The following is a 16,768-nucleotide window of genomic DNA, read 5'->3' as shown; positions in this document are numbered from 1 at the left end:
CACCTCCTGCCCGCTCGCCCATCCCCACCCCTTGCCCGCTCGCCCGTCCCCGCTCGCCATGCCCACCCCCTGGCCACTCGCCCGTCCCCACTTGCCATGCCCACCCCCAGCCCGCTCACCTGTCACTGCTCGCCATGCCCACCCGATCACCCTCCTGCCATGTCCGATGCCCCCTCCGCGCGCCCCCCCGTCCGTGATCTCCCCACCCTGGCTCCGCTCTTCCCCCCATCTCTACTGCCGGGTCCGCTCTTTCCCCCGGCCCCCATCTCCCCCCGCCCTGTGATTTCCCTCCCCCCAGCCCGATGGGCACAGCGCTCTTATGGAGTGCGTGGCTTCGCCCAGCTACTCACGAGTAAGTGAGCAGCCGGGAAAAGCCACGGAAGTAGCTAGACCTTCCGCAGTCCCAGCCTCAGCCCGGGGCTGCGGAAAGGCCGGGCCATAAGCGGATCCAGTTATCCCGGGTCAAGGGAGGACTTAGCCCGGCCTGACTCTGGCATCCCCTGTGTGTCATCTGGATGCACAGCAGGGAGCCTGGGCCTCACACCAGGCTAACTCCTCGTCTAGCAACGGCCCCAGTTTATGAGCTTTGATCAAAAGAGCGGCAAAAAATGTGACGAAACTGAGAAGGATTTGAAAAGCAAACAATATTTAAAGACCCCATTGGACTTCGAAGAGACTAAAGAAAAAAATTGGCCTACAATAGGGTGACCATATTTTGGAAACCAAAAAGGAGAACAACATGGTCGGCCCCAAGGGGGGGTGTCCAGTACCAAGGGGGCGTGCCCACCCGAACATAGCCTTGGTCACATGTCTGATTTTACAGCACACATTTAAGACAAATCTGTTCTACATAACATCTTAATGTTAAAATCACTGAAATAAAGAACAAGTGAGAGATTCAATGTATCTGAAATTAACTTCACTCACTCCTACTTTTGTAGGTTTTGCTGTACTTTGAAGCTTTTGCTATACTCTGTGTGTTACATTCTCCCCTTCCCTCAAATATCTTTTCTGACTGTATCTTCACTCATTGCAAGCTGCTGTTGTTGTTAACAGGGTTTGCTACTGCCCCCATATCTGTTTCAAATTTGATACGGCTAAAGCTCTACCTAAAAGCTTTCATGGTGCCAACTTTCAGCTATCTTTAAAAATGACAGTTTTAAAAATAATAATTTTAAAACCTCATTTTTAAAAAAATTCCTAAAAAATCAATGGATGAACAGATCTGTTTCAAATTTGGTGTGGCTAAAGCTCTACCTAAATCCTATCATGGTACAAAGTTTTATCACTTTATCTTTAAAAATGATGATTTTAAAAATAAGAATTTTAAAACCTCAATTTTTAAAAAATTCCTAAAAAAATCAATGGATGAACGGATCTGTTTCAAATTTGGTATGACTAAAGCCCTTCCTAAGAGCTACCATTGTGCCAAGTTTCATGTCTTTATCTTAAAAAATGACGGAGTTATAAGCATTTTTGTTAATTCCCATTAGAGCTGCTCTTTGAAAAAAAATCAGGATTTCCCCTCCCCCTCCCGCAAAAGCTTCAAAGTATAGCAAAACCTACAAAAGTAGGAGTGAGTGAAGTTAATTTCAGATACATTGAATCTCTCACTTGTTCTTTATTTCGGTGATTTTAACATTAAGATGTTATGTAGAACAGATTTGTCTTAAATGTGTGCTGTAAAATCAGACATGTGACCAAGGCTACGTTCAGGTGGGCATGCCCCCTTGGTGCTGGACACGCCCCCTTGGGGGCCGAACATGTTGTCCTCCTTTTCGGTTTCCAAAATATGGTCACCCTATTTAAGGCACATCCTGATTGTGGTTTGTGTAGTCACTACAGAGGCCTTCAGTTACCATACCCTGCCTACACTCCGGGGTGCAATGTGAACTGAACAAAAATAATGTATACGTTCATATTTTGAATTATAGTCTAGTACATGCTAAGGCAGCTAAAGAGGTATTTGTTCAAAATAATAATAATAATAAATTTATTTATTTCCCGCCGCTCCATTCTGATCAAGGCGGGGAACAACAATAAACAATAAAATACATAATAAACGATAAAAAACAGTGGACAAGGCCTTCTTGGGTATTGCAATATTAATGACAATAACGAACAATAACATGTATTTATTCCAAGAGATTGCTGAACCAATTATTTGTACAGCCACACCTTTTTTATTATTCAAAGGTTTTAAGGTCCAGGACATTTGGCTTCTCTCCTTCTTGATAAATCTAACCTTGATTAGAAGTCCCAAAATAAGTAGTGCCATATTCTTTGGACAGTTTTTAAAGATTAATGTAATTAATTTAGATGCTGTATAAATAATACACCCTGCCAAACCCGTTTATATGATAATGTGGTTTAGGAAGCCCTAAAAATCATCTTGGACCATTGAGCATTTCCTTTAACCAAACAAGGGAAACATAATATCTCTATATTAATTCTATGCCATGACCATAAAGCAGTGTGTCTTCGGATTTCTGAAGCAACATCATATTTCAGTTTTCAGTCTTCTCAAGTCTACATGATGGGAAAATGAAGTAGAGTCCATTAAGCCCATCCATCTATTTAAATGAAACTATCTGAAGATATTGCAGGACATTAGCTCTTAACGAGTTTCAGGGATTAGGCTTAATGAAAACATTAGCCAGTATGTTCGCAGAAGGGTAGGCAGATAAATTAAAACGTCACTACAACAGTTCAGAGATATGCTCCCTTTAAAGTCAGCAAATTGTTTTTTTAAAAAAGAAAGAGCTAAATTCTAAGCAGGGTGTGCAGGTGTCCTCTGCTATTTGAAGTGCTGCCAGAGGGCCGTCCTCTATTTGAAGGGCTGTCCAGTCCAACTCTGGTTTAAAGATAAAGAACCATAGGAGGAACTGTTGCTCTGGAACACTAAACACCTGAACAGCAAACCGAACAGAGAGGTATACAGGCCTTCTCGTAACAGTCTTCCACACTATGGTGAGATTTACTGTATTTTTACTTAAATTATAACAATTATTTCTAAATTTGCATTTGCACATATCAATTAGAATATGCAAATCTTATGCAAGTCGCTGTCCTCTTTTTTGTTGACGTTTTTCCTCTTTTGGGGTGATGTACATCCTCTTTGGGGATAATTCATAAGTGGCTACCGTAAGCTGGACAACTGGTAGGGCACTTCCAAGTATCCAGGCAGGAAGGACTGAATAGGTCTGAACCAGAAAGCCGAACAGTAATATCTCAGAAAACCAGAGGGGGCAGTGTAGCATATTGTGGAAGTTTAGAGCTGCCTATGCTGATGCTACTTGTCTTTCAATATAGGACTGGTATAGGATTTGCAGGATCTTATTTTCCCACAGAAAATATTTGCAAGCTACAAATGGTGAAATATTTGCAAGCTACAAATGGTGAAATAAATGCAAGCTACAAATAAAGTTGGAAATGGATCCTGGGAGGGAATGGAATGGGTCACAGCAATAGACTACATTAACAGGTACAAATGAGGAGGAATAACAATGACAAACCTTGAGAGACTGGAACAAGGGACTGGAATGAAAAGTCCCTGGGGTTGAAGTGGCAGAGCCACGTTTCTATGAAGTATAAAAAACACATGACATGCAATAAATAAATAAAAATGAATGCAGGTAATTACATTAAGCTGATTAGAGAAATTTGGGTCACCACATTTATTCCTTTTTATCATAAAATAAATTAAACTGTGCAATGCAGCTACACATTAATAAACAACTTCCCCCATAAAATTAATCTGTGTACTTAATTATGATGGGACAACACCTAAAACGTAAAAAGGCAAAATCAATTCAAATTCCCCTTCCCTTTTTAGGTATGTCTTCTATGCATATTGTATGAACTTCTTACAAAGTGAATATTCTCCACAAATCGCTAGTAAAAATCGCTAGCTTTACAAATGTTACAAATCGCTAGCTTTAGCTCTGTAACATTGCACACACGTTACAGCATTGCTTCCAAATAGTGTATGCATTTTTTGTAAATAAAAAACGTCGGAGGTTTTACAGTGATTGATGGCAGGCAAGGAGCATGATGCCATTTTCTGCCACTGCAGCAAAACACCAAGCAATCTTCCAGTGAGAAATTCCCTTTACATGAATCTTTTGCACATGTCAACCATCTGCTGATTTCTTTTAATTTTTTAGCTATACCAGGGGAGGTGGGGATTCTATAACTGAAAGAGCATGAGTTTTTACCACTCTTTCTCTGAGGCCTTAGCTAGACCTAAGGATTATCCCAGGCAAATGCAAGGGTCGTCCCTGCCTGCTCCCGGGATCCCGTGTGTCATTTGGATGCACAGGGACGATCCCAGGATATAGGCCTGGTCTAGCCATGGCCTGAGTTTCATTCACTCCAAATAATGCTATCAAATTTGTCTTAATTTTCTTCACTTAGTACACCACCTAAAATTATTCTCCAGTTTTACTAATATAAAAACTGTGTAATTTCTTTGTGCTTCTGATGACCACCTACCAAGGAAACTGTGGGCTTCACTTAAGAATGGATAAAGAGGCAGATAAAAGCTGGGTTTTATATTTTCCAAAACAGGCGATCAAGCATATCATGTCTCTTCAACCCATTAGGCAGAGGGGCACTCTGTAACTGACATGTACCTGAGAGGCAGGCAGAAACTAGAGCCTTTCTCAAACTGTGGGCCACCTTCAGGTGGATCTCAGTGCTTCAGGATGCCCAGTCCCTCCTTCCTTGACTGCTCTGTGTCATGGCTGCACCATGCACACTGCATAGGTAGGCGTGGCAGTGGGTTAGAGAGCAAGACCAATTTTTTTAGTAATAATCTTTTTTAAAAACTGGCAATAAAGAGGAATAAGAGAGGGAAACTGTTATAGGACGAAGTGAATGTAAAAGCAGCAGTAGGAAGGAATGAAAGAATCTGGCAGTTGGGAATAGGGTACAAGTCTAGCATGAATGGAGAAGGGGAGGTGAAATAACAGGTGAATAAGAATTTCTGAGAGGCATATGAGAAGAAAGACGAAAACAATATAATTTTTTTAAAAAAAAGATTTCTCTACTTACAGCCTCTGGTTCAGCAAATTCTGCTGAAATTGGAAGGCTGAATAATGATATCTCCAGAGCCAATGTCTGTATTTCAGTCGTGGGGAGCTGAACCATTGTATTCTCTGCTTCAAAGAAGTAGCTATGGCAAGAATATCCAAGGAGGGATTAGGTATCAGTATAAAATTATTTCAGTAATTGCCTGTTTATAATGGCAAGTTCTGCTTCCATCTGCCACCACTATGTGGCTGGTGGGCCTCAGTCATTTTCAGCTCTCTCAAGAGGGCTCTGAGGATAGAAAGTCTGAGAACCTGTGGGCTAGAGTATATTCATGTCTGCTGTCCCCTCTCAGACTTGTTCTTATTACTGTGACTAAACGCAGACAACATGGCTTAAGGATCCACCCACTTTTCTTCCTCCCCCAAACCTTTTTCTTTTTCTTTTTGGCTTTGTTTAACAATCAATCTGAGGAAGAGTCCTGGAGAATCCAGAAGCTTGATCACTATGTGATATTTTGGTTGGTACTATGAGAAGTAGATGAAAGAGAGCTGAGTATCATCTATGTACTGGTAACACCTCAGCTCAAAACTCAGGATGACTTCTCCAGTATTTTCATGTACACGTTAAAAAGCATGAGGGGCAAAACAGAATCTTACACCACACACCATTGGTCAATGACCATGTGGTGAAACAAAAGTCCCCCAGCATCACCATCTGACAGCGCTCCTCCAGGAAGGCCTGGAACTATTATAACAGTATGCCTCCTAAACCCAACCTGAATAAGTAATCCAGAAGGATCCCATGGTCAATGGTATTGAAAGCCTCCAGGAGAACAAACAGGGTTGCATTTTCCCCACCCATTCCCCAGCATAAGTCATCCACCTGAGCAACCAAGGCTCTTTCCATCCTGAAACCAGATTGGAATGGATCTAAATCACCGCTGGGAGAGATCATCTGGAGGCATGGGGCAGGGTGCTATCAGTATGCTGTTGACACCCAAATATATTTCTCTATGCCTTCAATAACAGCATCAGCTAAGGATAATGTGTCTCCTCTGAATGAATGGTTGGAGGCGGTAATGGGCTGGATGAGGAAAAACAAACTGAAGCTGAATCCAGACAAAACAGAGGTGCTTGCTGTCAAGGGCTCTGACCTAGGTTTGGAGGTGTGTCAACCAGTTCTGGATGGGGCTACACTCCCCCTGAAAGACTGTGTTCGCAGTTTGGGGGTGCTCCTGGATCTGTCGCTCCAAATGACAGCCCAGATAAACGCGACAGCCAGAAGTGCCTACTATCAGCTTTGGCTGATACGCCAGCTGCATCCCTTCTTAGAGTCAGAAAACCTAAAGACGGTTGTGCACGCGCTGGTAACCTTAAGGCTTGACTTCTGCAATGCGCTGCTCACAGGGCTACCACTGTACCTAGTTCGGAAACTTCAACTAGTTCAAAATATGGCAGGCAGGTTGGTAACTGGTACATCTAGGGGTGAGCATATTACCCCAACATTAAAATCACTCCACTGGCTGCCAATTAGTTTCTGGCCAAAGTACAAAGTGTTGGTCACCTTTAAAGCCCTAAATGGTTTGGGTCCAGATTACCTGCACAATCACCTTCTCCCACAGTCCGCCCCACACACTCAGGTCCTCTGGGGAGAACTTACTTCAGTCAGCCAAGACTAGGCTGACATCAGTTTCCCAGTGGACCTTTTCTTCTGTCGCCCCCAGATTGTGGAATGGCCTGCCGGAGGAGATTCATAATATTAAGTCTCTCTGTGATTTTAAGGCAGCTTTGAAGACTAGCCTTTTCCGGCAGGTCTACCCAGATCAATGTAAAATCAAGAATTTTTAAGATGTGTTGATTCCTTTACTAATGTTGTTCCCCGCCTCGATCCAAAGGGAAAGGTGGGTAAGAAATAAATATATTATTATTATTATTATTATTATTATTATTATTATTATTATTATTAGACTTAAGTCTGAAACTCAAACTCAACTCAACTAAGTCTGAATACACCTGGCCCTCCCATGTGGCCTCAGGCAGCAAATAAGGAAGAGCAACAAATCCTATGTGCCTGCAACTGGAAACCCCAATGCCACTGCTGCTGGCACCACCCTATGCCTCTCAAAGTGAGGCATAGGGCAGGCTCTCATTACAGCAGCACTGGCCACTCTCCTCCTGTGGGGAAATGCTGCAGCAGGAAAGCTGCTCCGCTGTGGCACCCCGGTTGTGGAACGAGCTCCCCAGAGAGGTCCGCCTGGCGCCTACACTGTACTCCTTTCGTCACCAGCTGCCGAAATATTCTCTCAGTATTTTAACACTTGATTTTAACTTAAATTTAAATTTTACTGTTTTAACTCTGTATTTTAATTTTATACCAATTTTGCTGCGTGGTTTTTATCCTGGTTGTGCTTTTTATACTGTATTTTGTATTTGTGCTTTTAACCTGTTGGTTGTTTTATTATGGTTTTAATTTTTTTGAACCGCCCAGAGAGCTTCGGCTATTGGGCGGTATAAAAATGTAATAAATAAATAAATAAATAAGCTGCTGTTGTGTGGCCCTCCGGAGCAGCAGCTACCACCCCCTGCCTTATGCCTCACTCTCAGTAAGGCATATGTGGTGGGCCACTCTCTGTGGCTCCCTGCTGCAGCAAGACAGTGGAGGTGACAGTGGAAGGAGGTAGCAGTTCCCCCACTCTTGGAAGCTGCGTGCAGGGTGGCTCATGCTCCCACACCCCTCTACTTCCACTGGCAACTCATGCTCCCACCTCCAGCAGCAGTGCACCACAGCAGCAACATGCATTTCCCCCATCCCTGCAGCAGGGTTTTTTGCATTTGCCCTGAGTCTTATCTACCATCATCTGGAATTGAGAAGCCACCACACATTCAAATACCTTCTCCAAGAATGTCAAATTCTACACTGGGTAATCATTAGGATCTAATCTTGGTTTCTTCAACAGTGGCCTCACCACCACTTCCTTCAATGCAGTAGGGACTGCACCATCCGTCAAGGAGATGTTAACCACCTCCAAAGTCCAAATACCTAGCTCAGCTTTGGCTGACCTCACAAGTCAGGATGGGTAAGGAGCCAAGGAGCAAGTGATCATTCTCAATCCTTGAAACAAATTGTCTACATCCTCAGGTTGCACAAGCTAAAAATAATCCATTACTAGTATAATTGGGGAAATTATGATTATTCATTAATAACATAAATGGAGGAAGCTGTGGGGCAGGTGCCAGACCAAATAATGGAAGAGCAGTTAACTCTTGGACAGTGGACTGAGCAGGCACACTCTATTTAAATTATAGCAATTATTTCCAAATTTGCATTTATTATATATCTATTTATGGCATTTATATACCACCCCATAGCCGAAGCTCTCTGGGCAGTTTACAAAAGTTTAAAACAAATATACACAGTTTAAAAACATAAAAACACGGTATCCTTATAAAAAAACAGCTATTCCGGGGACTGCTAAAAACAAACAAACTCAGCATATGTTGTTAAATGCTGTTAAATGCCTGGGAGAAGCAGAAGCAAATTTCAGAAGACCTGTGTCCTCTTTTTTTTGGTGACACATTTTCCTCCTTTTTTGACGGTGAATAAAGCGGCCACCCTAGCTAGAGGGGAAGTAGACAAAGGCATTTGTAGGGATCCCAATTTTTTTTCTAAGTTCTGAATGATAGTAACACCACCATGGAGAGACGCACTGAGCCGGGGGTGGAGAAGGGGAAGTCTGCCTCGATTGAATTTCAGTCTCTTTCGCACCTGTTTGATGTGCTCACGACTTCTGGTGGATAAAAAGTGGGGGGGGGGAGGAAAGTAGCAATTCTAGTCTACCTAAGGATTTGCTATTTCTCTTTTTGTCCCTCTACCGGCTCAGCAGCCCCAAAATCAGCTGCCAAAATCCAAGACGCAACTTTTAAGCAAAGCCATTGGGGGGTGGGGGACGACACGACACACCCCTAGTTTAGAAAATGGGGGAGGAGAGAAATCACCCCCAGAAACGGTTACTAATCGCCAAAGGCCAGAAAGTAAGGGAACAACAGCCACGAAAAAAGAACATGATTCATTCGGGTGGAAAAGGGGGAGCGCGTTATGGCATGGAGGAGGCGTGGAGCAAATTTCCCCTAACCCGGAAGCGAACTGATTTGGCTCGGCGCTCTTCTTCCGGTTCGGTGACGGTTGCCAAGGCAGCTGGAACTAGGCCTGTGTTGCCATGGAGACGACGGCAACGGCCCTCTGAAGTAGCGACTCCGATGAGGACGGGAAGCGAATAAAAACAAAACAAAAAAGCCGGGCAGGATGTTTGTCTACCTGAGCAAAAAGGTGAGAGTTTCGTGTGATCGTATTGGAAGGGGGGTAAGAATGGGTCTGCAGCGCCATTCTTCCCCTTCGGTTCTGTGAAATCAGAGTTGTTGTTGTTGTTGTTGTTATTGTTTTCTTCTGACGCAATCCTCATCCTAGCAAGGGCTGGCAGAAGGCGACTCGTCTGAACCTTCAGGGGCAAATTTCTGGGCCCCAAACTTTCTTACGCAACTGGATCTTCCACAAAGCATGAGCGCTTATTCAGAAATAACCCCGCTCCGTTTCTTGGGACTTGCTTCGAAATACGTGTGTTCGGATTGCAGTCAGAGAATTGAGGATGAGGATGATGGGTAATGGACCCCTTGGTCTGATCTAGCATGGCTCTTCTTATATTCTTAAAAATTAATAAACCCTCTACTCTGATTAAACACGGGAAAACTTGAGCCTGGACAAACAAATCTAAAAGGACGCAAGCAGAGGAAGGGAAGGGAAGATTTCAACAGCTTGCTCTTCCATGTCTTACATTGGGTATAGTTGTCATTGTTGTTTGAATAAGGCTAAGACGTTTATACTTTTGAGACTGCAATCCTATACACACTTTCCTCCTGGTAATAATAATAATAATAATAATAATAATAATAATAATAATTTCTTACCCGCCTCTCCCTTTGGATCTAGGCGGGGAACAACATTAGAACAGGAATCAGCACATCTTAAAAATTCTTGATTTTACATTGATCTGGATAGGCCTGCCGGAAAAGGTTGTAAGCCCCATTTAACTTAATGGGACATAGTTCTAGACATGGATAGCACTGGCCTGTAAACTTCATACTTCTACTATGTAATTATTAAGATTAATGTTCTTATAAGTAGAGTAAGTTTAGATTTGATAAGAAAGTAATTGTTTCACGTGTTCTTCAAAATTGCCATCATTTCCTCAATTGGAAAAAGAACTCTCCAATTTCCCACCATGGATTCAACATTTCATGAAATTTTACATCTCTATCCATTGATGCCCACATTTATTTAAGCATTTTTAAGCATTTATTTAAGCACTGATTCTTTCGCTGCACTACCCATCAGCTTATCTGTGCAATGCGCGGTCTCGGTGGTGCCCCCACCCCCACCCAATTATGGAGTGATCTCCCTGAGGAGGCTTGCCTGGAGCTAACATTGCAATCTTTTCACACCGGGTCAAGGCTTCTCTCTTTTCCGAGGCGTTTGGCAGTGTGTGATGAGTTTTAATTGATCCCGGATTTGTTTTGTGATTTGGTTGATTGCTCAAACATGTTTTTAGATGTATGTTGTCTCTGTGTATACCGTCTGTTGTGTTTTTTTTATGTTTTTAAATTGTGCATATTGTTTTAATGTTTTAATCTTTGTAAACCGCCCAGAGAGCTTCAGCTATGGGACAGTATAGATATAATCATCATCATCATCATCATCCAGTTCGCACATCATAATAACCCGAGTGTTTTTTAAACCCTAGGTTGTTTCAAACCTCAGATTCCAAAGTACAATTAGTGATTCCCAAATGACAAAAAAGTTATCTAGTATCCACATCCCTTTGCAATGCTTGCCTCAAATACAACCCCTGAGTTCTTCAAAGCTGGAGAAAACCTTCCAATCTAACTGCTTGCTGCTGGGGTTAGCTGCTTCACCAGTAGTCTCTCACCTTCCCTCTCCCCCAGGCACCTGGCTTGCTGCTGTTGTAGTGACATGCTCCAGAAGGAGGAAGAGGACTTCTTTCCCACTTAGGACCACACCAACAGCAGCCACAAGATAAATCGACAGACAGGTGGGAGGGAGAGGGATGCTTTATGAACAGGTGGGAGAAGGGGATTTGGAGGCTTTTAGAAGGTATGGGGAAGGATTAGATCCCATTGTACCCTGACTAGGAATATGAAGGGATCCTGTTTATCCAAAATCCTGTTTGGCTTGCCGGGGGGGGGCGGGGGAGTTTGTAATTTTCTCCCTGATCTCAGTGTTGCAACACACACAAAATCATGCCTTTTAGTGATATAGTTTGAAAGGGAATTGTCTTTTTTAAATTGTTGAAGCTCTTTGAGGCAAGGATTTGTCTTTTGCTTATATTTCTCTGTACACTGAAGAAACTGTATCTCTTAATGGCAAATTTGATTATGTTTATAAGCTTAAAAATGCTCGAATAATAATAATAGTAGTCCATAGTTCGTGGTCAACAATGTCCAATTTACCTTCAATGTAATTATTGTTTTCAGATTACAATTCCTGGTAATGTTAGACTAAGATCTATTTCTTGGAGCAAGGACCAAGGCTATATAGCTTGTGGTGGCGAAGATGGGCTACTAAAAGTTTTGAAATTAGAGACAAAAACAGGTAAATGTCCATGAGATCTTTGAAAGCAAACTGATTAGCATCCTGGGGTATGGGATGTCCTTTTCTTTGTTTTTGCTTTTGCTGTGTAGGCACTTTGCCATTTTGCTCCCTCCATGCCCACATGACTTGTGCCAGTATAATCACACCATCTTGACTTGCTGTAGCAGCACAGCATACTCAGTGTTTTGCTGCAGCATCACTTGGTATGACATTCCTGGGCATCCCTATTCCATCAGATTTTTTTCATTGTACGGTAGGCAATAGGATCAATCACTAAACACAAGATATGACAGCTACTCTCTAGATCACATACTCAAAAGATTGAGCTGTTAACCTCTTTAAATTGAATGGAAGCATTTTATTCCGCTGTATTGGAGTGGTTTGTGGACTGAATTTTATTGACTTTTATCTTCACCTCTATAAACCACAGGCAAAACATAATAAAAATGTACAATTCTGTAACTCTGGACATTGTATACATTATTGCTTAAATCCAAACTTCCCTTCCATGAATGAAACAAGACTTTCCTGCCTTGTTATTCCTGCTGTGCTCCCCTACCCAAATGTGCTCCTGAGAGTTTGTGGATCTTTGGGATTGGTGTGGGTTGTGTTGTTATGTTGTAAGGGGCTGTAGATGGAGGTTGGAGATTGTGGAAATCATTCCCCCAGCCCACCCACCCACCCCCGGTCACCCTTGCACTAACAGAAGAGCAATCTAGGATTCAGGCCTATGTTTTAAAATCCCGTTTAAACATTCTTTTCTTTTAGAGGAAGCCAAATTAAAGGGACTCGCAGCACCTAGCAATCTTTCAATGAATCAAACACTTGAAGGCCACACTGGTAAGAGTCATTATATTCTTATATTTAGTGCTCTAGAAATGCTCGTTTCTAGATCAGGACAGGTCAACAAAGCTCCTCCTGCAAACTTCGCTGACATGCCCCATTCTGGAAACAAGCATTTCCACCTGTTCTGGGTTGGTTTTAGCACTGCTAAATCTTCATAGCACAAACGGTTGCTCCCAGTAGTGCACAGGCACAATAAGATATCGTTCCAGATGAAAACTGCCCATTGAATGATGTATTCAGAAACTGATGTAATTTCATTGATAAACATATTCACTTTATGCTTAGAAAAGATTTCAATATGAATATATGGAAATATCTGGTTTTCTCTACTAATTCCTTTATACAGGAAAGCAATTATTTGTTTATTGTTTGATATTTGCTACTGCATGCTATAATTATTGTAAATGAAATTAAAATATACGTGTAGTGCTGGTCTGATATCATATACTGAGCTTATATTATTATCCTTGTCCCATTGAAATTGCATGATTCCATTTCAGAGAATGATATTGCACAATGTGCATGGATAGATAAATGAAAGCAAATATGCCTGATCAGTCAAAGTTCTTCATGATTAAAAATATGTAATTACCTGTGTTCTGTTTTTAAAAGAAAACCATTACAATCCTTCCTAAGCATTACATTAAAAAAAATCATTACAAAATGTCAGTGCTATTTAATACCAGAAAGAATTAGGAAGATTTATAAAACCAAAATGCAATTTGTTGGAGATGAAGTAGTATTAAAAAACTAACTTTATACACACTTTATAGGCAGAATTCTCCTTAAAATAAAGTTTATTTAGAATATTTAATTAAATAAGTTGAAGTATTAACAAGATGTGTAGTTCTGTTAAATCCTAAAATACTACTACTTAGAAATATTAAAAATTATATGCAAAAGTTGAACCAAGAATTAATGGGAAATATTATTATAACAGCAAAGATCCTTATCCACACAGTGCATCGTTAAATTATGAAACTCACTCCCACAAGATGGAGTGATGGCCACCAATTTGGATGGTTTTAAAAGGGGGTTGGATAAATTCCTGGAGGCAAAGGCTATCAATGGCTACTAGCCCTGATAGTTGTGCGCTATCTCCAGTATTCGTGGCGATAAGCCTGTGTGCACCAGTTGCTGGGGAACATGGGCGGGAGGGTGCTGTTGCACCATGTCCTGCTTGTTCATCCCTGGCCAATGGCTGGTTGGCCACTGTGTGAACAGAGTGCTGGACTAGATGGACCCTTGGTCTGATCCAGCATCAGAGCACTTCTTATGTTATTTAAAGAAATCAGAGACTATCCCCTCAGTGCTAGAACTGAGTTATAATTTATGGTGCTCAGCTAAAGTAATAAAATTAATGACGAGTACAAAGCAGACAAAAACCCCACACATAAAATAATGTTCATGATAATTGGAGCTCTCTTTTTTAATGTATTGTGCTAGAAAATACAACTTAAGCAAGATTGAAATGTATCTGGTGTGAAAAATTGTGGGTTGTGTTGATTATTAATATAGACAACACACACAGAGACACACACACACATGCATCCAGTCATCCCCTTCCTTTCTCATAAGAGTCTTCAATCCATTGTAGATTCCTGTGAATGGAAGCAGGCAATTTCTGCCAATTTATTTATTTATTTATTACATTTATATACCGCCCCACAGCCAAAGCTCTCTGGGCGGTTCGCAAAAGCTAAAGCAGTAAACGTTAAAAAGTATACAAAATTTAAAAACCATCAGAAACATAAAAACAACAGTATAAAAACAACAGTATCCAACAATTCCCCCATCAGGCATGCCCAAAACGGGTTCAGAGAGTTGGCTGACCCCCAGACCAGCATGGGAGATGGTGTGGGGGAACGCCTTTCCCCCACACCATGGCTTTTCCCCAGTTTCTGTTTGCAGGTTGAAGGCCTTTGCATTCACTGAAGAACCTTCTATGAATGGAAAAGTATAATTGGATCCTTAAAAGCAAAAGTATTTAAGGTATAAAGAAGAGATAATCATGGTATTATTATGAATGTAATGTTTGTTTTTAATAGGTTCGAAAATGTTAATCCGCTTTTAAATATACATAATTAAATGTATTGTTCTGATGTAATTTTCTAGGTGCCGTGCAAGTAGTGACTTGGAATGAACAGTATCAGAAATTAACTAGCAGTGATGAGCATGGGCTCATCATTGTTTGGATGCTGTATAAAGGTAGGTGATTTGCTATAAAGTGGCTACTGTATCATGGTGGTATCTCAAATCTTAAGTGGCATTGAGATTTGGAGGGTATTTTTTCAGATTTTCAGTTGCAGGTTTCACCACAACAAACGGCATTATTTATTTTTAAACTCATTATGGAAGTTTATTCTAATTGATTTATTTTTAAGTTTACATCTCCGTGCCTTTTTGCCCCTCTTCTCACAAACAACATACATTTATTTTTGTCCCCCATGTTAAGCTGACAATTTACCCCAAACAATAGGAATGTTTGTGGGCATTCTTCTATGTCATCGCTGAGTCAATGTTTGGGGTGCGGAGTCGTGATGGAGACACCTCACACTCATATCAGTAGACCAAAACTTTAATGTTATTTACGAAACAGACAAAAATATAAAACATCAAATACTTATTACGTACAAACATAGAACATATCAATACTATTACATTCGTTCAACTGAGCATCATTCACAATAACTATTGATGATAACGGTGATGCTTATGGTCATAGCTTTTAGTTGTGTATCTTTGTGTCCGAGGTCAGCCCTGCTGAAAGAATGTGGGTTATGAACAGTGCTTGCCAGGGTGAACCCTCAGAATAACCTTTAAACATTTTTTATTTATTTATTTATTGCATTTCTATACCGCCCAATAGCCGAAGCTCTCTGGGCGGTTTACAAAATTAAAACAATTCACAGTATAAAACAACAGTATAAAACCATAATATAAAATACAAGATAAAAGCACAACCAAGATAAAAGCAGCAGCAATGCAGAAAAATACAAATTTAAACTACAAATTTAAAACAGCAAAGTTAAAATTAATTTATAGACTGTTAAAATACTGGGAGAATAAAAAGATCTTCCCCTGGCGTCTAAAAGAAAATAGTGCAAGTGCCAGGTGAACCCCTTTAGGGAGCTCATGCCACAACCGGGGTGCCGCAGCAGAGAAGGCCCTCCTCTTGGTAGCCACCTACCTCACTTCCTTTGGCAGGGGCTAACGGAGAAGGATCCCTGAGGATGACCATAAGGTCCAGGCAGGTACATATGGGAGGAGGCGTTCCTTCAGATAGCCTGGCCCCAAACCGTTTAGGGCTTTAAATGTTAATACCAGCACTTTGAATGAATGTTTTGATTATTTTCAAAATCCCAGCTCTCAGTGTTGTTAAACTCATTGAGTTAGATCCAGACTTGGCCTTCTGCAAATGGAAGGGCTTGGGATCCCGCAGAGGCTCCTGCAAGATGGGGGAGGAGGTGATTTTACCTGTTCCCCCTTTCCCCTGCAGTCCCTAGCTCCACCACCCACACTGTTCTGGAGACCAAGACCAAGTAGTCTGGATCCAGTTAGCATTTTTGCAAATAATTCCAGCTTATTTTATTCAGCTAGAGGATAATAATGTTGAAGGCATGGCTGAATTTTCATTCTTTGGCTTCAGGATTTTGGTATGAGGAGATGATCAACAATAGAAATAAATCTGTTGTTCGCAGTATGAGATGGAACGCTGATGGGCAGAAAATTTGCATTATATATGAAGATGGTGCTGTAATTGTTGGTTCTGTGGATGGTAAAGTATAATTTGTATTAAGAGCTTTTACTGTATCTCTGAAGTTTTAGTGATCTTTTACTAAAGACAAAAGCCTTGTATCTCTAGCCCCATTCAGAAGTTAATCCCCCTTAAGTTCAAAGAATGTCTTGAGGGGGAAGCAAGGCCCCATGAACTGGTCCCACCTCCAACATCCCTGTTCCTGTCAGCTCCAAAAATTAAAGGACTGAAGGCAGAACCTAAGCTGAATGGAGTTAGAATCCTCTCCACTGTCACGAACTCCCAGCACACAATTCCTGATTACATTGGGGGTTATAAGGGCATCCATCCGAACCAGCAAGGATTCCTCCCTCAAACCTTCCTGCTCAATGTGGAGGTGGTTTCCATATATTTTTCTTAACTTACATATTAAAATGTAAGTTAAGAAAAATCATCTTAAGCTCACTAAAAAAAAAAAAGAATTATTTG

At 41.3% G+C, this 16,768-nt stretch overlaps 1 protein-coding gene across 2 annotated transcripts in view; it reads left to right on the top strand.

Moving 5' to 3' along the window:
* The first annotated feature begins 9,198 nt into the window (after window positions 1-9,198).
* The window catches only part of WDR35 (WD repeat domain 35), a 54,613-nt gene continuing 47,043 nt past the window's right edge, over window positions 9,199-16,768 (top strand). For both annotated transcript variants that reach the window (XM_063125193.1, XM_063125192.1), the window contains exons 1-5: window positions 9,199-9,360; window positions 11,580-11,697; window positions 12,466-12,537; window positions 14,659-14,751; window positions 16,193-16,321. In XM_063125193.1, the coding sequence (XP_062981263.1) occupies window positions 9,337-9,360; window positions 11,580-11,697; window positions 12,466-12,537; window positions 14,659-14,751; window positions 16,193-16,321 (436 nt within the window). In that variant the 5' untranslated portion in view covers window positions 9,199-9,336. The remainder of the gene's footprint in view (window positions 9,361-11,579; window positions 11,698-12,465; window positions 12,538-14,658; window positions 14,752-16,192; window positions 16,322-16,768) is intronic.

This window comes from Elgaria multicarinata, chromosome 4, assembly GCF_023053635.1.
Source record: "Elgaria multicarinata webbii isolate HBS135686 ecotype San Diego chromosome 4, rElgMul1.1.pri, whole genome shotgun sequence".
Classification (NCBI taxonomy): domain Eukaryota; kingdom Metazoa; phylum Chordata; class Lepidosauria; order Squamata; family Anguidae; genus Elgaria; species Elgaria multicarinata.
This window is presented reverse-complemented; position numbering and strand designations above follow the sequence as displayed.